At 36.8% G+C, this 21,920-nt stretch overlaps 3 protein-coding genes across 3 annotated transcripts; all 3 read left to right on the top strand.

The window, feature by feature from the left end:
- Positions 1–3,545: 3,545 nt before the first annotated feature.
- LOC113321913 (pre-mRNA-splicing factor CWC22 homolog) lies at positions 3,546–9,355 on the top strand. Its single transcript, XM_026569874.1, has 6 exons — positions 3,546–5,121; positions 7,088–7,191; positions 7,314–7,416; positions 7,517–7,818; positions 7,980–8,285; positions 8,404–9,355. The coding sequence occupies exons 1-6, from the start codon at positions 3,801–3,803 to the stop codon at positions 8,782–8,784; spliced, it is 2,517 nt and encodes an 838-aa protein (XP_026425659.1). The 5' UTR covers positions 3,546–3,800; the 3' UTR covers positions 8,785–9,355.
- A 242-nt stretch (positions 9,356–9,597) lies between these two features.
- On the top strand, positions 9,598–13,282 carry LOC113321920 ((S)-ureidoglycine aminohydrolase-like). Its single transcript, XM_026569887.1, has 13 exons — positions 9,598–9,847; positions 9,921–10,052; positions 10,255–10,342; positions 10,446–10,522; positions 10,597–10,636; positions 10,739–10,805; positions 11,094–11,179; positions 11,294–11,375; positions 11,577–11,633; positions 11,763–11,801; positions 12,704–12,774; positions 12,916–12,969; positions 13,046–13,282. Exons 1-13 carry the CDS (start codon positions 9,799–9,801, stop codon positions 13,113–13,115), a joined length of 912 nt encoding a protein of 303 aa, XP_026425672.1. The 5' UTR covers positions 9,598–9,798; the 3' UTR covers positions 13,116–13,282.
- Positions 13,283–13,921: 639 nt separating this feature from the next.
- LOC113274796 lies at positions 13,922–19,104 on the top strand. The gene is made up of 11 exons (XM_026524187.1): positions 13,922–14,048; positions 16,202–16,355; positions 16,629–16,704; positions 16,888–17,101; positions 17,385–17,685; positions 17,765–17,860; positions 17,959–18,125; positions 18,219–18,289; positions 18,380–18,535; positions 18,880–18,891; positions 19,045–19,104. The coding sequence occupies exons 1-11, from the start codon at positions 13,922–13,924 to the stop codon at positions 19,102–19,104; spliced, it is 1,434 nt and encodes a 477-aa protein (XP_026379972.1).
- The last annotated feature ends 2,816 nt before the right edge of the window (positions 19,105–21,920 follow it).

Genomic DNA, 21,920 nt, shown 5'->3' with positions numbered 1-21,920 from the left:
GGTTAACGTCAGGGGTAACAGTATTTTGTTCTGCGCAGTTAGCCTCATGTTCGATAGCTTCCCGGTACTTTTTGTAGCTCGGAACTCCGTTGGCGCTATCCTTGCAATGCTTGTACCAATATCCTGTGAATCCCCACTTAAAACAAGGCGCACTTCCATCTGCAACCTTTTTAGTGGCGAAATTCGTAGGGGTTTTCTCGAACTTAGGATCACTACCACTATGTCCAGAAGTTCCTTCTCTATACCAAACATGAGAATAACCATTTCTCCCTCGACCTCGATTATGTCCCTTACGTCCTCTTCCACGAGAGGTGCTATCTCCACGTGGGTATGAATCATAGGGATGTGAATCAGAATGTCGATCCCTCTTTCCTTTGGGGCGCTTCCCTCTATTGACCTTTCCATGGTTATCTTCGGGAACTTTCTTTTTCCCGACAGCTTAGCATTGTTGTTAACAAGAATCTCATTGTGCCTTTCGGCCACTTGCAGTAAGTTTATCAACCTACTGAATATGGTGATTCTTTTGTTATCTACCTCTAGACGATACTGGTTTGCTAGTATCATGGAAAAGGTGGGAAAGGTCGATAGGGTTTTCTGAATCATCTCCTCATCAGTAAGTTTCTTTCCACAAAAGTCCATACGTGCCTGAATTGCAGCATGTCTTTTTGGAAATCATTCACTATTACATAATCGAGAAAGCGGATTTCGTTCCACAAGACGTTCAATTGTGGTATTAAGGAATCATGAATGTTCCTAAAACGGCTATCGAGAGCATCCCATAGCTCTTTTGTTGTCTTCAAATGATGATAACCCCAACGCAGGTTAGGATCGATATGCCTCTTGAGGAACATAAGAGCATTAGTTTTGTCTTTCTCAGTTGCCGGAGCAGCGTCGACAGTTGGCTTGATAGTGGAGGTGAAGTCCTTTTCCACAAAAAAATAAAAATGATTTTAATTAATTAAACTAGAGATAAAAATGTCATTTTCATGTTAGAAGACAAGCATGTGATCATAAAGAAACAAATAAGCTATCACTATCAAGTTGAGAATCTACTGGTAAGAATCAAATGGATTATTTTCTTTTAACTTTTGGTGTAACTAAAATAAATAGTAGAAGCTAATATTATCATGTCATGTGATAGATGAGAAAAATATATCACTTTCAATAAGAGTAAATAGGTACATGATAATGGAAAAAGTGGTTGAGTTATACCTTCTTTTGGAAAAATTCTACTTGATTTTGAGAATGAAGCCAACAACTTTATTTTGTTTTGTGTTTGAAGGTTTGAAACTCAAATGATTAGGCAAAGTGCTAATAATGTGTTTAGAGTGGTAGACAAAATAAGAGACAAAACATAAATGAGACAAAGTATGAAAGAAAGAAAGAGAAATCAGGTGTATTTTCTCATTAGCTTTTACTCTTTAAGTACATGGGATAAAGAGAAGGTAGAAGTACATGTGCTGATTGATTTAGAGGAAATACTACATGTGTCTAACATGGAGAGAGTTTCCCATGCATAGTGACACATGGGGGTGGTCAACCACGCCACCAATAATATTCCTACAACAGATAAAAACATTTTGAGTATTTTTCTTTTTGATTCATCTTCCCAGGTCTTGCCTCGTCCTTTTTCTTCCTTATCGTCGACCATCATATGCTAGTCTACTGATAACCACCCCAGAAGATTATTTAAAGTGGATTTTTATTTTTATTTAAAATCAAAAAAATACTTTCTTACAAATTTAATTAAATTTCATTTTTCTTCCATAAACCATAATATGATCACTTTTGGTTATTGATTTTTTTACATTTTAACTTTTAGTAGTCTATTGTTATATTAGCACTCTATTTGTAAATCAGAATTACAAACTAACTACTCGATTCATTAAGAAAAAAATTCGCTTCGGCCGCCTCACATATTAGTAACCGTACACAAAAAAGTATTCTAGGTGTCCCTATATAGAAGCAAAATAAAAAATCTTTTGCTTCGGGGCAAATTATTTTCAGGAACGGTCCTGAGGTTTGTTTGCAGAAATTCTCAATTATGAGGGATTTGTAATCCCACAAGATAACAAATTTAGAGATTTCTCGATTGAAAATTTAGAAGAGTATCTCTAAATATCCACATTTCTCTAAATATTCATATTCAGTTAGACCAAGGGCTATGGAATGAGTGTTTTTAACACTCATTCACTGCCAAACTGAGTGAGTGTGAGTGACTAGCTTGAAGTGTGAACTTCTGACCGTGGGGAAGCAAGTGGAGAGACTAAGAGGCTGATGTTCAGTCGCTTAGAGAAAAAAATTCTCTTCAAGCGGCTGAACATGTGCCTATTAGATTTATCTTTTATTTTTTAATGATAAAATGAATATGACATCGGTGAAACAAGAGTTTAAAACAAATAAAAAAAAAACTGAAAAGAAAAAATCCTAAGAGGCTAAACATTTGTCACTCATGGAGTTTCTTTCATGAACACCGACGACCAGCATCTTAATCTCGACTATTGGACACTCATTCGATGGAAAGAGTGTATCAAAGAGTTTGGTCGAATAGGTGAGCATTCTCAACCCATGTTAATACTTAATTTGATCAAATTTGATCCAACTCATTACAAATTCTCACCATCGTCAAAAAGGAAAAAAAAAATTACTCCCGAAATTTTAACTTTGTTACCAAGTAGGTCCCACAAAAAGGATAAAAAAAGGAAAGTAAGAAATTACAGTTGAATCTAGGGATGGTCATGGGGCGGGTATGGGGCGGGGATCTTGTATCCCAGTCACTGCCCCGTTCAAAAAAACAAAAAACCCACACCCTCCCCATTATCCGCTTGATCTGGGACGGGGCGGGTATGGGAAATACCCGTACAGAGCGGTTTTTTTTACGAGTTACCCATAACATTAAGCTCAAATATGATGAGTTAATTTAATAATCAATACCTAAGTTCAACCAATAATAATAATAATAATTTAAAATTTCAAACTCATAAATTCATCGTAAAACAAGCAAAGAAAAACAAATTGGTCTATAAACGAACATCATTCATTTTAGTTCTTAATTATTTCTTATCAAGTATCTTTCTTATAATATAATATAATTTCTTAGTTTAAATATAATATAAATAATTAATGATATCTTATACTTTTACCTTTTCTTTTATAATATAATATAATATAATATAATTTCTTAGTTTAAATATAATATAATATAAATAATTAATGATATCTTATACTTTTACCTTTTCTTTTATAATATAATATAATATCTTAGTTTTAAAAAAAAAGAAATAAAAAAAAAGATAATATAAATAAATAATAAAAATATAAAATCCTAAAATGGAACGTACGAGACGGGTATGGGGCGGGGACCTAGAATCCCATCCCGCTTCACTAATTTCGGGTATTACCCATATCCAATCCCAACCCCGTTTATACGGGTAAAATCCTATCCAATAGGGGCGGGTACCCACGGGGATGGGTTTGGGTGGGGCAAATAGCCATCCCTAGTTGAATCCAGATTTGAGACCACCAAATATCTTTTCCCTTCGCTTCATTCTCCTCGAGATTTTCTCTTTCTTCTCTTCTTCTTCTTCCAGGGCTGCCTGAGAGTGGCGGACGAAAAATCTCCAAATCCCGATTCCATCACAACTCCGATTCTCAACGCAAATTAAACCCATCGATTCACCAGGTAATCTGATTCTCATCATCTTCTTTATATACATCTCAGTCTCAGTTTCAAAATCTGATTTAAGAAATTAGGTCTAAAAAAATTAATCTCAATCTAGATTAGAAATTAGGGCATCGTAATGGGGAGTTCTAAGTATGATAGAGAAGTAGAAGGTGAAGTTAGGGTTTCTAAAGTCAGAGATAAGAAGATTAGGGATGATGATGATGATAGGAAGAGGAGATCTCACAGAATACATGATAGCAGTGATGGCGAGGAAGGTCAAATTAGGGTTTCTAAAGTAAGGGATGATGATAATAAGAGGACTAGTAGGGATGATGATGATGATAGGAGGAGGAAATCTCACAGAAAACATGATATCAGTGGTGGTGAAGAAGGTGAAGTTAGGGTTTCAAATGTGAGAGATGATAAGAAGAGGGGTAGTAGGGATGATGATGATGATGATAGGAGGAGGAAATCTCACAGAAAACATGATTCTAGTGACGATGAGGAAGGTAGGGTTTCTAAAGTTAGGGATGATGATGATGATAGGAGGAGGAAATCTCACAGAAAACATGATTCTAGCAGCGACGAGGAAGGGAGGGTTTCTAAAGTAAGGGATGATGATAGAGATAGGAGAAGATCTCACAGAAAACATGACAGTGACGAGGATGAGGATAGACATCGAAAAAGTAGTCGGGGAAGGGATAATGATGATGATGATAAGGATAGAAGTAGCAGGAGGAGAGGTGATAGAGATAGAGATGAAGATAGAAGTAGTAGGAGAAGAGACAAGGATCGAGGAGCAAGAGGTGGTGATGTGGGAGAAGATGTTAAGAAATCGGAAGAAGAAGCGTCCGAAGCAAGGAAAATTGTGGATTATGCTGATCTAGGAAAAGGGGGCAAGAGTGGAGGAATATACGTTCCGCCGTTTAGGTTAGCTAGAATGATGAGAGATGTGGAAGATAAGAGTAGTCCTGAATACCAGAGATTGACATGGGATGCATTGCGTAAATCAATCAATGGACTTGTCAATAAAGTGAATGCAATGAATATTAAGAACATTATACCTGAATTGTTTGCTGAGAATCTTATCAGAGGAAGAGGTTTGTTCTGTAGATCATGTATGAAGTCTCAAATGGCTTCTCCGGGTTTTACTGATGTTTTCGCAGCACTGTCTGCTGTGGTTAATACGAAGTTTCCTGAAGTGGGTGAGTTGCTTTTGAAGAGGATTGTATTACAGTTGAAAAGAGCTTATAAGAGAAATGATAAGCCACAGTTACTTGCTGCCACCAAGTTTATAGCTCATCTTGTAAACCAGCAAGTTGCTCATGAGATTATTGCTTTGGAGCTTCTGACGGTATTACTAGAGAATCCCACTGATGACAGTGTTGAGGTTGCGGTCGGTTTTGTTACAGAGTGTGGTTCGCTTCTTCAGGATCTTACACCCAAGGGTCTCCATGGTGAGTTTTGTTATTCTTTATATAAGTTTTTGGTTATCAATAGACATGTATGTATGCTCTTAAGCTTTTCTAACCTTCAAGTTTGTTGGGCAACATGGTACACAAATTACTGGTTCTGTCTAGGGAAATCATTGTTTTTCTTTTCCTTTCATATAGATTTATTTGGTTTCTCTTGATAAAAGTTAACTTTCCTTAGTTAACTTCTCATTTGTCAGTGACCTTAGCTAAAAGTGAAACAGACTAACAGATGTTGTTTTTGGGGCTATCAAAAATTCTAAACTGGTGAGCATGAAAACTAATAGATTCCGTGATACCGATTACTGATTAATATTGCTACATAAGATTTGAATAACTAGATACAGTTGATTTCGTGATAAGCATATGAGATAGTTAACTTGTCAGATGTTCTACCTTAGATTTGTGTCAAGTGTCGACAATTAAGATCTGTTTGTTAAATGACCCAAGCGTGTATTGTATTTGGGCAATGCCTTGTTAAATGGATTCTGTCTATATATAACAGGCTTGGCATCCTTATGAGCACATGAGAAACTCAACTTGACAGTTTTCTCAGGTTTAAGAATGAATACCTTAGCTTTATGACACTTCATTCACCACAACCTTTTTTGTTTCTGTTCTTTTTTCACTGGTACACTGCAAGAGACTAGTAGGTTATAGCATGTTATATTAAACTAGGTCTTATGGCATCCTGAAATTGGTTCGCAAACCCGAAAGCCGGGGGGAAAGGGGTTCCAAAGAAGAAGAAAAAAAGCGTTATTATTTCTCTCTTCCAAAATCTGATGTGGCATGTGTTGTGAATGCATGCCATAGTAGTGGTCTAACTAACTAGCTCAAAAATGCATGCCACACTAGTGGGCTAACTAGCTAAAAACCCAACTACCCAAGAAACAAGATTTTTTTTCGTTTATTTTTTTTCTCATCTGAGACACTCTCTCTCTCTCTCACCACTCTCTTTAGAACAAACTATATATATGTTGTAGTGGGAAGCTGTGTATTCACCCAACAAAATTATAAAGCCTTGTTGAGTGGAAGAATGCTGTGAAGGTGTTCTTTGTGTTGTTCATGATAAAGGCTTAAGAGAAAATTCTCTAGGTTACCGCAGCAACAGTGGGTAAATAATCCACAATTTTGTTGTTTGTTTACCCATTGGTGCTGTGAAACCTTGAGAATTTTCTGGTTTATCTACCCATTGGTGCTGTGAAATTTTGAGAATTTTCAGGGGTCATTGTACTGTAGATCACTGCTTATTTATTTTTCTCTACATTTTTTTTAATCCGAGTTTGTTGCCTCATTCCTTCATACTTTAGTATGCATTGTTGGTTGATTAGCATGAGTTTCCAGGTGAATTGATTATAGAAATACAGATTTGTGGTAATTATCATCTTAAGAATGTGAGTTTATTTTAATTGTTTTTTAAGAAACAACTGCTGAATCTTATTTAGTTTCTTCTGCCGCCAAACATGGTAATTTTTTGCTTTTTAGCTCAAAGTGACCGAATCGTTTATTAAGAGTTGGTGGGATGATAATGAGTAAGATTGGTATATATCTGGGTTAGTGACTTTCTGTTAGTTAATGGGATTGACGTGTGGTCTGGTCAGTTGCAGGGAGTGTAATTGGTTTGCGAAACATGATACGTTATGTTGTGGTTGTGTACACCTGTGAATATATTTTCAGTTTGTCAAACGTTGTTCTCGTAATTCTGCACACGGTGATTACATTGCAGATTAGGTTTAACATTGTTATCATAGCTTAAATACATGCAATTCCTTACTATTTTCTTATCCATCTTCCTCTTGATTATCGAAATCCCTAGTTGTTGTTATCGCTTGATTATCAAATGATAGTACTGTACTGGGCACTGATTCACTATCTTCATATATTATCTAGTTCTGATTTTTCTTTTGTGCTGTCAATATTAACTCTTATTTGTGGCACTTCATGTTCTAAGGTATCTTTGAGCGGTTTCGTGGAATACTTCACGAAGGAGAGATAGACAAAAGGGTCCAGTTTCTAATTGAAGGCCTCTTTGCCATCAGAAAAGCCAAATTTCAGGTAATGCCCATACTTCCCCTCCTGTTATGCTTTGCAGTTTCATTTCAGTTTGGTATCAGAAATTTTTTAATAGCTGAGACCATGCAAAAGAAAAAATACTAAATAGTTGGGAATATATGCAGGGACACCCTGCGGTCAGGCCTGAGTTAGATCTTGTGGAACAAGAAGACCAGCTTACTCATGAATTATCCCTCGAGGATACGATGGATCCAGACACTTCTCTAGGTAATGTATTTTGTAAAAAAGCTTCCCTGAGATAGTCTTCTCTGATACACCGTTATGGTTGCTCTTTCGTTTATATAACATGTTGTTTGTAATTATTCAGATATTTTCAAGGTGGATCCAAAATTTCTGGAGAATGAGAAGAAATATGAAGATCTGAAGCGCAACATACTTGGTGATGATCAGTCATCTGAAGAAGAAGGCTCTGATGCACCCTCGGATGGTGAGGATGATGATGACTCTGACGAGGAAGATGGGGACGAGGAGCAAATGAAGATACAGGATGAAACCGAGACGAATCTTGTGAATCTAAGGAGGACAATCTACCTCACTATTATGTCGAGTGTGGACTTTGAGGAAGCTGGACACAAACTACTAAAAATTAAGCTTGAGCCAGGTCAAGAGGTAAGTGATGGATGTGGTTTGTGTTTTACATGATTTACGCCTCTTCCCGATCTGCATTCGACAAACTGTTTTTTGTTTCCCCAGTTCTACAAATATAATTGAAATATTTGATGATTGCCCTTGAACCTGTGCTTGACCTTTTTTCGCATTGGGTATTTCAGATGGAACTGTGCATAATGCTGTTGGAGTGTTGTAGTCAGGAGAGAACCTATCTCCGGTATTATGGTCTCTTAGGGCAGCGTTTCTGCATGATCAACAGAATCCATCAGGAAAATTTTGAGAAGTGTTTTGTCCAACAGTATTCTATGATTCATAGGCTCGAAACCAATAAGCTCCGTAACGTCGCCAAATTCTTTGCACATTTACTTGGTACAGATGCTCTACCTTGGCATGTGTTAGCTTATATTCGCCTGACAGAGGAGGATACTACTTCATCTTCACGTATCTTCATAAAAATTCTGTTCCAGGTATGTATTTTCATTTTTTTTTATGATGCAGCGCTTATGTAGTATGAGAAAGACATTTATTAAAACATCGCCTTCTTTTGTTTTGATGACCTTATGATTTATAATTTTGTATTGGCAGGAATTATCTGAGCACCTTGGTATTAGGTTGCTGAATGAGCGGCTTACTGATCCTGCTATGCAGGACTCATTTGAATCCATCTTCCCTAGGGATAATCCCAAAAACACTAGATTTTCCATTAACTTCTTTACATCAATAGGGCTTGGTGGAATCACAGAGAACTTGCGTGAATACTTGAAGAACATGCCAAGGCTCATTATGCAGCAACAGAAAGAAGTTTCAGAATCGGAAGGAGAATCTGGGAGTTCAAGTTCCTCTGGTGGAGATAGTTCGAGTTCTGAATCAGAATCTGAATCGTCAAGTTCAGAGAGTGAAAGGGAGAAGAGAAAACGGCGCAATTCAGAGAGTGACAGGGAGAAGAGAAAACGCCGCAAGAGATGAAGGAGGGATTAAAGAAAACCTATGGCCTTTTAGTCTAAAAGCCTGACTCATCAAGTTGTAAGATGGAAACAGACGAGAAGCAATGGTGCAAGTGACATTTGAAAGAGTAATTTTTGATTTGCTGGGACCAGGTTTTATCTTGTAGTCTGTTATTACATTGAGTGAACACTTCCAGGCCTTCTGTTACCCTTCTTAGTCTTGTTCTAGAATTGTTAGTTGTTACTGTACAATCCCTTGTGGTTAATAATCTGCTGCTTACTCTTGGCGAACCAGTCTGAAGAAAACCCGTGTTTATTTTTAAAGAGTAACATGGATTCTGTTTCTGCATCGCAGAGCAGAAAGCTTATAATCGCTCTGCTGTTTTGAGTTCTGAGATGTTTACTTGGTGGTGTGACAGATTCCATGTATAGAGCTTAGATAAAGGTTGTAAGAGAAGCAGAGCTTGCTCCTACTCATCTTTATTCAGTAATTTTCAGTTGTACTTGTAATTCTTTGAGCTTTTATTTGACATTTACCTACTGTTGAAACAATTTTGTTGAAGAGCAGTTTTGAATTTTAGATCTCTGATTCAGCAATGTTTCAATTTGTAATTCATTAAGTCAAGATTCTAGAGGGAAGATGGCAAGGAGAAAACCAATGAAACTTGTAGGCCTGTTGCTATTGTTGCTTGTTGGCATCTGGTTCTCCTTTGACCAGACTAGAGAAAACAACTATGCTTCCATCCAGGAGAGGCACTGGACTGGAGTCTTCACTCTATGTTTCATTTTTATAATCCTTGCTTTGCAGTCCCCAAGCTAGAGATGCAGATGCATTTTTGGGTTATGAGCCTTTTTTGTCACTGTCTGTGTCACCTCCACTCTATCTACTTTAGCAATAGCCACATCAACTTCCACCACTGACTACTACACTCAGTCACCCAGGAAAAGAATAAACCAAACAAAAACCTATTCAGCATATAGAGGAGATCGCTCATTGATTGCAGGAGCTTAAAAAACACAGAAGGAAAACCCCATCATGCTGAAATCATTATTACTACTACCTCTCTTCTTCTTCACTTCACTTGGTACTCTTCCTCTATCTCTCTTAGTAAAAAGTTTAATTTTTGTAGAACTAACTGGACTAATTGGTTTTTTCAGTTTTGCTAAGATTTGCAGTGGGTAATGAACAAAGATTTTGTTCAGCTCCTCCTTCTGAGGAAGAAGACTCAAACTCCAAATCACAGTATTGGAAAGTCACTAATCCAACTCTTTCTCCTCTACATCTTCAAGGTTTAATCTCTACCTACCCTCTATTACTTCTTGCTTTGAATTGATTCTTTGAAAAAACTGGGTTTTTTTGTTGCCCTATGATGAAAAACTTCAAATTTGATTCACCAAATAATTTAATTTTGCACCCTTAAATTCAATTCAACAGTAGCATGTATTCAAAATGATATCTAATTGGGCAATTTTGATTTTCTGTGGTGGGCAGATTTACCAGGTTTTACTCGAAGTGTGTATAAAAGAGATCATGCACTTATAACCCCAGAAAGTCATGTATTAAGCCCTCTTCCTGAATGGTAAACTTCTTATTCGGGGTGGAAGCTTTTCAATTGTGATTTGAATCAAAATTAGGCTGTTAATTGGTGTAAAATTGGTACCTTTTTGTTTATAATTTGGTAGGAAAAATACATTGGGAGCGTATCTAGTTACACCAGCAATGGGAGCACATTTCGTAATGTACCTTGCCAAGATGGAAGGTGTGTAAATTTTTGTTAGAATTTTATGAGTTCTTTGTTTTCAGTAGTTTGATTATTCAATTTTGCCGTCACAGTGCTTTCAAGGTCCGCACTACCTCCGAAGGATGTTGAAAGGTATGTTTTTTATGTTTCTGAGATTTTGAAGTCTTGCTTGAGAAAACAAGTTTGGATGGTAATCTAATTTTTCTTGTGTCCTTCTTTTGGTTATTCTTTTAGGTTCATATTCGTGGTGGAAGGAATTGTTACACTGACAAATGTGTCTGGAAACGCTCACAAATTACTGGTAATGTTTCTTTGTTTAGTTGTAAGTTTATATGGATATACCTTTAGGGTCTTGGAACAGTAGCTGGGTAAGGGAAATTTTGGTGATCGCTCCTTCCCAGATAAAGCAATGAGAAGCTGTACTCGGTGCTTAGGAGTAGCTATTTGTGTGCTTTTGTTCTTGTCGCTCTTTTGGTGTACGGTTCTTAGTAGTTTTAAGGAATATTCTGATGTTATAGTTTCAGCTGTATATTTTGTTATTTCTGCAACGGAATATGAAATCCTATTGTAACTATTGTTCGGAATTCAGGTTGATTCTTATGCATATCTACCTGCTAATCTTGAGCACTCAGTGACCTGTGATGCACCAGCTACTCTTGTTGTTTTTGAACGAAGGTTGGCTACTTCACTCAAATTTGTGTATTGCTGTGAGTTAAATCTATTGCAAGAATGCAAGTTGCCAAACAAGACAATGCTCAGTATCTGCAAAATATTTTCTTTCTCATATAGGTATGCCAGTCTACCAAATCATATTCCTGAGCAGATTGTTGGCTCGACGGATAAGCAGCCACTTCTTGAAACTCCAGGAGAGGTAAAGTTGTCATTCCAAATAGTCAAAATTTTCATTCATCATACATTTTATTGCTGTGTGGGTAATATCCAGCCATATTGATATTTTTACTTGGATTATTCTGGCTTTTTTTGTAACAGTATAACTCTTGCAACTGTCATTGATTGATACTATAAGATTTTTCATCTGGTCACCATTTTATTCCATTTTGTATGCTTTCAGGTTTTTGAGCTAAGGAAGCTTCTGCCTGTGTCAGCTCCTTATGACTTCAATGTCCATGTGAGTCATTCAATATTGTTTAGGAATGTTCCGCCATCATAATTCATTAGTTCAGTTCTGAAGTACTATTTTTTTTTTCTTGTAACTCTTTGCTCGCCAATTTAGCGTCATGTTCTTGTAAAAATGCAGATCATGGATTTTCAACCTGGGGAATTTCTTAATGTCAAGGTAATTTTCTTTTGTTACTTCGTTGATGAAGTTTTCTGAGTTTTGCTAAAAGTCACCTTGTCAATTCTTTAGATCCTGTAGTCTCAATTTACTTATTTTGTAAAATAAAATGAGTTGCTTATTGACGCTATTAAGCTGATTGTCTATGCTGTTGGGTCAACTGTGCTACCCTTGGAAACTAAAGTAGGTGTACCGCTTGTTGTTGAGAAGCACTTCGCCGTTGCTGGTTTGTTGTTTGTTTAATAGCTTTGTTTGTGTTTAACAATTACCAACAATTTGGTCTTCAGAACCAATAATTGGTGAATAGGATTGTGGGGAAGTAGCCTAGGGACTGGACATTGCCCTCCATGGACTCTGTTTTTGTAATTGGCAATACCTGCTTTGGAATAGTTTATGTTAGAACATTTAAAGAAATTATGTATGTGCGAAACAACTCTGCCTGTGTATTTTTTCTGCACAGCCTGTCGCAAGCCAGGATAAAGGAGAAGTGTTCGTGATTGGCGTGGGCAGCCAGTGGTAGAACCCCAGCCATTTCCCTATGTAATAGGGTCGTGGTAGGTGTGGCGAGCCAGTGGTGGCCAATAAAGGGCGAGAGCAGTACCAAGATGGGTGACCGCTGGGGAAGTCCTCATGTACCTTTGTTTGGTTGAAAACCAGTCATTCCCTTGGAAAGGGTGAGAGCAGTACCAAGATGGGTCATGGGTGACTGTTTGGGAAGTCCTCGTTTTTCCTTTCTAGCCTACCCCAACTTGTCTGGGACTAAAGGCTTAGAAGAAGAAGAAGAAGAAGAAGAATTAGTTGCTTATTTATTTTGAAAACGAACTTACATGATACTGTTCCCACGTTAACATAAACATTTGAAAGGTAGAGCTGTGATATGGTTTACTTGTTCGTGATTGCAGGAAGTACATTATAACCAGCATGGTTTATTGCTTTTAGAGGGTCAAGGAATCTATCGCTTGGGAGACAACTGGTAAGATTTGACGGAGTGGTTAATGGGTATCGTTTATCTTCCATTAGCAATGCATCACTCTGGAAAAATATCAGGGAAAATTTTCAGATTTACTCAACAACGCAGAAAAATCTGTATTAATCTATCTGTGTCTTGATACAGGTATCCAGTTCAATCCGGTGACGCAATTTGGATGGCACCATTTGTACCACAATGGTAAGTACTACTCATCCATTTGGTAGGAGTTTCGCTCGAGTTTCATGCCTAATTTCACTTCTGTCTTCCACCTCAGGTATGCTGCACTTGGAAAAACTCGATCACGATATTTACTGTACAAGGATGTGAACAGAAACCCACTGTAGGCCTACAACTGCGTGCTTGCGAGCAACTTTGGCCATATGACTATTACAAAAGTCGGGTATTCATGTGTAAAAAGAATGTACATCTGTGGAAATGACAGGTTTAAATTTAGCTGTACGTTCTTTAGGTGGTGTGACTGCAATGATAGAAAATGCAATTATCTTCGTTATATGCAAATAACTCATGCAAAAACCCAATCTTAGTTTAAAAATTTCTAGCTCCTCATATACCGGATACATGCTAAAAATGTCACTGTAACTTTGAGGTGCAGTAAGAAGCTTGAAGGTTGTAGAGTTCATTTCCACCGAAAACTTAATCGGTGAATCCGGTGGCTCCTTATAGCTACCTAAGAAGAAGGCAGGTTCTGAAATAAAAATCTCTGGCTGTGCAACAAATCTGAGGCCAAAAACTCTGGCAATTGTTAGGTACACCAAAAAAGGTACCTGACAACCTAACCATGTGAAACTTTATCAGACAAAATTCATATCCTTATCTTCATAATAATGCAGCCTTAAAAGTGAATTTTCGGTTTAACACTAAGCTTCCTTTACGGCGGAATTGAGCTGTTCCCAGCATCATATGCTGCATGTTCTTGCTGTCGAATACACTTTTATGCTGCCCATGTTATTATGGAACCCACAAAGCCAAACTCCTTTTTCTTGTTTCTTTCTCCAATCTCTATAATAAGGACCCAAAATCTGCCTTCATTACAACATACTACTACTCACTGTTCATCTTCTTCTTCACTTGCTTGCTCTTTCACTCTCTCTGCTTGTCTTATCAAAGTTTTACTCGATTTCTCGTATCAATGGCTTCGATGAGCACCAAAACAACACTGATAATGTTCTGCGTTGCTGCTGCCATGTTTGTTGCTGCTTCTGCTCAGGATGTTTCATCTCCAGCACCATCACCTGACAAAGGAGCTGCGTCAATTGGTTTACCGATCTCTAGCGCTTTCTTATGCTCTTGGCTCGTTGTATCTCTTATTGCTCTTTTGAAGCATTAAGTAGTTCAAATACATGATCACTTCTAATTCCCTTTGGGTTGAGATATCAAATGTTTTTAGTTTTCAATTACGTTTATCTTGTTTAAATGTCACCAGTTGTATAATGACAAAGATGTTCAATAACTTCAATTCAAAAGCAGCTTATTCATCAATTACAATTATATTTTTATAGACATATAGATGAAATATTCACAATTTTTCATGAACGTCGGCATTGATAAGTACATTCCTCGTAAACCGCAGGATCTTAGATTACCTTATCCCATGAACGTTTCGACAGAATGACATTGATAAGTTGTCAAATTTATTATAAATTTTCACGTGAAATTAGTAAAAACATAACAAAATTAGAGTGAATGAGATTGATTTTAGGTGGTAACCGGGTAAGATCCACTCCGTAAAGAGCAAATCCGAGCCGGCGACGGTTTCAAATTTTGTGGTTTTCTCTTATTTTTGACAGAGAAGTTGTGATGACACCACTAGAGCCAAATCTCACTCCACTATTACATTGGAATCATATTGAGTCGGACCGATTCATTTGATTAAATAATCATAAGGTAGCATAAATCAAAATGCCACCAAAGTTAATTACTTAGAAAACAAGTTCAGACGTAACGGTTACATTCTAGCGTTGCCACCAAGTACCACATACATGTTTTTATCCGGGGACAACCAATAAACAAGCACAACCAATAGGAAAGGGGAGAGCAGATAATAACATATTTCCTCCATTTCGGCAAAATTTAGACAATACTTCTTTCACAGAACGGAGGTAGTAGGAAAATCGTGTAGGCCGACCAAAAGTATTATGGGGTACTAATTCTCTATCAACACAATGTGCAGCAGTGATGAGCGTGTTCCTGTCCACAATAGTATTACCGCAGAAATGGTTTCCTCCAATGACACGGTTATCTTTTTTCTTAGCACTTGCTTCCACACCTGGCACCCTTACATCTGAAGATAATCATATATGCGACATCAATTTTTAGCAAATATCAACCCGATGAAGAAAAATATAAATAGGAATTACCAATAGGTACTATTATAGTGATACTAGTTAGTGACAGGTCCACCCACTAAAGTCTAGTAACTAGATGTCCATAATAAAAAGAAAACTTAAAAGTGGATCCAATTTTTTAATCCCAGGTCCTGTACACGTGCGGGACAAATCATGTGAAATTTTCAAATACCTAAACTACCCTTCCAATCCTACATATATTTAAGCAGCTTATTTCAAAGTTTCTAAAAAAAATACCAGCGAATTCAGATCCGGTTTCTGCTCTCTTTCTTCTTCTCGCTTTCGTACTAGGGTTTCTGAAGATTTCTTTAGTGATTTTAACAGGTATGTTGCTTAATCTTTTCTATTTTCTTCTTTCTAATACAGTTTCATGGAGATCGGTTGTGTTCTGTTTGTTTTTTATGAATCTTGTTCGTATTTATTCCGTTATTTGGATAGATTGTTAAGTTTTTAGCTTATTTTAGCTTTCAATTTGATTATCTTTTTGTTTTCTTTTCAAAATCAGGTTTGTTTTCACTTTCAGATCGTATTATCCAGCAGTACATATATGACATACTCATTGTTTCTGCTCTTAGATTCTGTTTCTTGCATAGATCTCTCACTTTTTTTAGTTTGACCCATCAGTAGTATGTGAAATACCGTATTACACGCTTCGATTCTGCTGTTTCTCCTAGATTCTTAATTATTCTTTGTTATGCAGTTGATTTTGTAGTTCATGAATCTGCAGTACATATAAGGCATACTCATAGAAACTGCTGTTAGAATCTGTTTCTTGCATAGATCTCTCACTTTTTTCAGTTTGACCCATCAGTACGTATGTGAAATACTGTATTTTAATACTGTTACATCTTTATCACATTTGCAGGTTCAAAACATGTCTGATGCAGAGTGTTCCAATCCAAATACCTACTTCTATGCATACATTTATTATAAGCATCATCATTTTGCTCACCTGGTTACTTTTAAGTCTAGTATTGATGACCTGAAATTTCTTATTTCTGAAAACTGGAGAACCTTGAACCCTTCTGAGATTATCATCACTTATGTTGAGAATGGTGTCAAAGTGCCTGTGATTGTTGACTTTCAACTTCATGGTCTCGCTGCCTTGCATTTTTCAAAGAAATCGGCGTTCTTTGAGATGCATGTGGATTTTCTTTCTGCTGGTGGATGTAGTTCTTCTACATTCAGCGACAACGACAACAATTTAGAACTGATTAGGTAAGCTAGAGATATTTATGAAACTGATGAAAAAGAAATTGTTAAACCTCTTTTGTCCGATGGGTGGGAGAATGTTTTTTATGATACGAACAAGCTTTTTGGTGGTGGTGTTGATGCTGATTGGTTGGCCTGTCAAAAGTATTGTTTGAAGACTGGGTATCGTGTAACAAAGGTGAAGAATGATCGTGAAAGGTTCACAATGAAATGCAGTAAATTCCCATGCACTTGGATGATCCATGCAGTTGCTATTGATTCTACTTGCGATGTTTTTAGGATAAAAAAGTATGTCGGGAGGCACACTTGTGGAGCTGGTGTGAAATTGAGAAGTCCTAAAGTATCGAAGAAGCTGGTACACAACCTTATTCATGATCGTGTGATGCACAACCCACTTATCAAACCTCGCGAAATTGAAGACTATATAAAAGTTGGTGCTGGTGTTAATATCAAATATCACCATGCATATCATGGTTTGGAACGGTCACACCATGAAATTTTTGGGAATGATGTAAAGTCTTACTTTGATCTGGTTTAGTGGGTGAATTCATTAAAAGAAACAAATCCTGGCTCTTATGTGGATTTTCAGTTTAACGATGCAACTCAGACATTTGAAAGGTTATTCATTGCAATAGGCTCTTGTATTGAAGGTTATAGACTTTGTCGACCAATGATTTTTGTTGATGCAACTTTTCTGACCGGGAGATTTAGAGGTACCCTTATGGCTGCTACTTGTCTGAATGGGAATCAAGGCAAGTGCTCTTTGTTACGTTTTAATTGTTATTGTTTACAAGTTATTCACTTCTTTTAATCGTTGGAACTTTTTGATTATACCATTTATGTACTGAAAAGTTATTGTGTCTAACACACACTAATTCATATATGTAAGCATAAGACCTTTTTTTGAGTACAATATGTCTATTATGTACTGGAAATTCTTAGTCTATTTTCCAGTACATAATATATGTTAAGTCTATTAATATAACAACATACTTAGTGACAGTATATAATATATGTACTGTTTGTTTTTTGCAGGTTTTTATGCACTAGCCTTTGCATTGGTCCCAGGAGAGGATGTTGACAATTGGGATTGGTTTATGCGCAATCTTAGCAACATTGTTGATGACCGTCCTATCACCTTTATGTTTGATCGTCATGAAGGATTGTTGAGGGCTATTCCTAAACACTTTCCTACTTCCCATCATGGCTATTGTTACTACCACTTGCAAGGAAACTTACCAATCAGGAAATCGGACGAGAAGTACAAAGAAGTTATGGCTTGTTTCAAAAAAGAAACTTATGCTCTCACACCAGCAAGATATGAAGAAGCACTAATGTAAATTGAGTGGGGTTGCTGAGTATTGCCGCAATATGCCTAGGGAACATTGGTCCAGCGCGTTCTTCACTGGCTGTAGATTTGGTCAGATTACATCAAGCGTTGCTGAGCCCTTCAATAATTGGATTCGGAAAGACAAGAGGTTGCCTGCCTGCGCCCTCGTTGACATGATCAGGTTTGTGTGTTTTTTTTGTTGTTGGTGTTTTCTTTGTATTTGGTTCATTTTTTTTTGTTCAAAATTTATTACATGTGTTCTTTTTGTTCCAATCATAGGTTACGCGTTATGGAGTCGATGAATGAACGTCGCGAAATGAGTCTGTTGATGGACCAGAGAATCTCACTCCTACCTGCGAGGCGTTACTTAAAGAACATATTCAAATTGGTCGAGTTTGGAATGTTACTCAGTCATCTGCGTATGAGTGTGAGATTCATTCGCCTAGGTTAGCTTTATCCCATAAAAAAACTTTTACTGTACTATAACATACATGTAGGAGTGATTCATATGTTTTGTTTTTTTTTGTATTTGTTTGCAGTGCTGCATATATGTACTGCTTTTAAGTTATTTGTGTTGAAAAGCTTTTTGCGCATCTGCAGGTCTCACACAGTTGACCTGCTGAACAAGACTTGAACCTGCCAAAGATGACGTGTTTATGGTTTTCCATGCTCTCATGCTACATCATATATTTCTGCCAAGGGTGATCGATACGTAGATTATATCGAAGACTACTTCAAAGTTACAAATTTTCAGCAGCTGTATTCAATTGCTATCAGACCAATCCCCAACTACAACAGGCCAGAGCAGTATCTGCTAGAGGATACTATTTTCCACCCCATACACGAGTTCCACCAGGTAGGTCAAAGGGAAATCGTATCAAGAATGCATGGGAGAAAGCTAAGAAGTCTGTCCGGTGTTCCAACTGCAAGAACAAAACTCACCACAACAAGGCAACGTGCACTTTCATTCCTTCATACCCATGAGTTTTAGATTTTCAGTTCTCCCTTATTAGTTTTATTGGTCACAATGCAGATTCTGTTTTGCGCATCATTTTAAACACTTTTGTTAGCTTTTTTTAGAGTGCTGAAATTATGTATTGTTTGATATCTTTCTGGGACAAGGTACTTTGTGCTCATTTAAGACTCTTTTAATGGTACTTTGTACTGCATTATCCACTTTCAATATTATTGGTTTTTCAGGTTGATTTCCAAGTTTGTTTTAATAGTGATTTGTTATCTACTTTGTAATGAACAACTATCTAGATGAAATTTTTTTTCAAGGTGCACTCTGAAAAATGTTACAATATGTCACACCTATGTACTACATAAATATTACAGTGAGTATGTACTATGTGTTTCTTCCAGGTCATTGTGGCTGTTCAGGATTTTTGGAGTACAACTATTATGTACCCTAAGTTCTTCTAGGCCATTATGGCTGGTTGTTCAAGACTTTCTGAGTACAACTATTATGTACTGTGTGTTCAATTAAGACACACCAAACAAAGAGACCAGCTCTGAGATTCATGTTCTCTCCCATCATGATTAACAAATTTAGACAATCATATTCTTCAATTGAATCTAATAGCTGGTCTATGTTACATAAGACACACCAAAACACTTCATACTATGAACTTTTACCATCCAACATGTCAACATTTTTATAAAGCGAAACAACTGTACATAGATTAAAAACAAACACCATAGTTTCGAGAACAATTGTTATCAAAATAAATAAGAATAATTACTAAACTTTGATATTGTCTAAAACAAACTAGCAAAATCTGAATATGTTCTCTATGATAACTTCTACTATGCAGCCCTAATTCATATAAGCATTGTCTTAAAAACCTTTTGGAGCATGAATATTCCAGCTCTCCTCAGGAGGAGATGTTGCTGAGAGTATGTCGCATGCTAAAGAGATCATCTTCTTATGCATTTTGTCCTTTAGTTCTTCTGGGTCTCCCAAGCTCATTCGCACTCCATCAATTACTTCCTCCTTTGCAACTTTCTTCATGTTGTGCATGATATATATTGCGCAATCTGGATAGTCTCCCTGTTGAGGTGTTGGGTAACTAATCATCTTTACTCTGTGTACAAGTGGAAGGCGCAGGCTCGACAAGCGTTCATTAATTGCTAACAAGCAGTATTCTGCCATAAGTTAGCATTATCAAGACACTCGTTTTTGGATACAGCTTCCCAAGTGTTGTAGTGGAAGAATTCTCCTTTCTCGCATTCATACAAAAGAAGCGTCTAATGCACGTTTTGGTGTGACATTGGAATAATAATCTTCCTGGTTCCTTCCTCCATATTCCTGATGGGTAATAAGACAGCAGTGTTTGCTTCTACTTGATGTACTGGGTCACTTAAATAAAACTGAAAAGGTAGAAAAAAAAGAAAATTATATCTATTTGTTACAACAGTGTAGTAAATATGTACTGAAAATTATAGTGTAAAACACATTTATGAAAGCATAATATTTGTTACAACATTAAAAAAAATTGTTTCGTTTTAGTTTCGCAGATATGCTATTCAAATTCTCAATATATAAAACAAATAAGCATGAATTCAGAATCAATGTAAAACACAATATCAGAGATATGCACTGCACTTTACAAAGACATGATGCATGTTGTTTATCGAGATAAATTGGAAAACATACCCAGCCTGTTGGATCAATGTGGAGTACTGGAATGTACTTTCTTTGTCCATTCACCGGTTGCTCATTATGATATGCTTTTTTCAGTTGGTATTTCCAGTAATTTATAAGATCTCCCTCAAAAGCCCTGTTATGTAACAGATCTTCAAATGTCTCTGCAGATAATATGTGATGACCAATCACAGCAGGAGCTTTCCAATCACTGGTGCTGCAAATTCAAATAATCCAAATCAATTATAAGTTTGATTCTAAACAAAGTACATAAAGTTTTGTTAAAATGAAAGGGACCAATCCAAGAGAGACTCACATTGAGGTAGCTTTGTCAAAAAAAGGAGAGAGAAGCGCTCTTTGTTGTGAACTCAAATCCTTATAGAACGGAGATTTCCTTAGGCTCAACAACTTGCGTGCATTCTTCACTTTTTTAGGAAGTTCTTGCAGATTTGGATCACCTTTAGATTTTCTCTTTCTCACATTCCACCTTGCCTCTCTGGGAAGGTATCGATCATCTGGTAACGTCACTGGTTTCACCAAGTGAGTATACTTCGCATACAACAACTATGACAAAATAACATCAATAGAATCAAATACAGAAACTTAAATGACAGTAGAGTAAATATGTACTTGGAAAAAAAAAGCTTGTACTAGATGATCGATACCAACAAATAGACGACACAACCAGTGATGTCCTCGGGAGTGTTTTAGTATCCATCAAATATGGGTAAAAGACCTTATTCGGACCTTTCACCCATAACCCCTAGTTTTTCTCCCTTACCCAACTACAATGACATTTCAGATTGGGATTTCAAAACTAGGTCAGATGGACTTTTAGGGGACTTAGTGAAGAACACAAATTTCTGTCTGGGTGAATCCTCAGCTGCTCCGGCGATTATAGATCTGACATCACTGCATCTCTCTGATAATCAATTCTTCACTCCGGAAAACGATCTTCCTGTGAAACCTGCATTCTTAATCACGTTCTCGTCTTCTTCAAGTGAATTTTCTTCTTCAAATGATTCTTCTGAGTCTGATAATTTGTTAGAACTTCCTGTGAAACCTGCATTCATAATCACTTTCTCGTCTTCTTCAAGTGAATTTTCTTCTTCTAATGTTTCTTCTGAGTCTGATAATTTGTTAGCTTCGGATGGTCATTCCTATGACCATTTCATCCTTCTCCTCCTCATCCTCCTCCTCCTCCTGTTTTAAATTTAGAATTTAATTCGAGTCAAAACGAGTTTGATCAGTATGGATCTTTTTTAGAAGAATCTGCATTTTCGATACCAGTATCTTTCCCTATTGAAGAGCAAATTGTATCCATAATGAAGGCTGCTGATGAAGGAAATCAGGGGTCTTAGGTACTTTTCTTAACTCAATCTTTCGCAATCTCAGTGCCTTGTATCTAATTTTGATAACGTGTTTTGCTTGCTGCTATAAATGATCTTGTTGTAGACTTATCTAAATAAATTGTTGCACAAATATATCTTTATCCCTGTCTTTTTCCTTTCATCATTTGCTATTCAAATTTGCATTTTTCTGTGAAAACTAAATGTGTGTAGATTAATATTAGTTCTGGATTGTTGGTTTCTAG

This window comes from Papaver somniferum, chromosome 1, assembly GCF_003573695.1.
Source record: "Papaver somniferum cultivar HN1 chromosome 1, ASM357369v1, whole genome shotgun sequence".
In the NCBI taxonomy this organism is placed as follows: domain Eukaryota; kingdom Viridiplantae; phylum Streptophyta; class Magnoliopsida; order Ranunculales; family Papaveraceae; genus Papaver; species Papaver somniferum.
The sequence above is the reverse complement of the archived record's forward strand: the minus strand, read 5'-3'. Positions and strand labels throughout refer to the sequence as shown.

Bases quoted from the DNA above. Each gene is read 5' to 3' on its own strand.
- LOC113321913 (XM_026569874.1), top strand. From the start codon at position 3,801: ATGGGGAGTTCTAAGTATGATAGAGAAGTAGAAGGTGAAGTTAGGGTT. The intron at 7,192-7,313 runs GTAATGCCCATA...GAATATATGCAG, and splicing joins TCAGAAAAGCCAAATTTCAG to GGACACCCTGCGGTCAGGCC. The intron at 7,417-7,516 runs GTAATGTATTTT...GTAATTATTCAG, and splicing joins GGATCCAGACACTTCTCTAG to ATATTTTCAAGGTGGATCCA.
- LOC113321920 (XM_026569887.1), top strand. From the start codon at position 9,799: ATGCTGAAATCATTATTACTACTACCTCTCTTCTTCTTCACTTCACTT. The intron at 11,634-11,762 runs GTGAGTCATTCA...GTAAAAATGCAG, and splicing joins CTTATGACTTCAATGTCCAT to ATCATGGATTTTCAACCTGG. The intron at 12,970-13,045 runs GTAAGTACTACT...CTTCCACCTCAG, and splicing joins GCACCATTTGTACCACAATG to GTATGCTGCACTTGGAAAAA.
- LOC113274796 (XM_026524187.1), top strand. From the start codon at position 13,922: ATGGCTTCGATGAGCACCAAAACAACACTGATAATGTTCTGCGTTGCT. The intron at 18,126-18,218 runs GTTAGCTTTATC...ATTTGTTTGCAG, and splicing joins TGTGAGATTCATTCGCCTAG to TGCTGCATATATGTACTGCT. The intron at 18,290-18,379 runs GTTGACCTGCTG...ATTTCTGCCAAG, and splicing joins GCATCTGCAGGTCTCACACA to GGTGATCGATACGTAGATTA.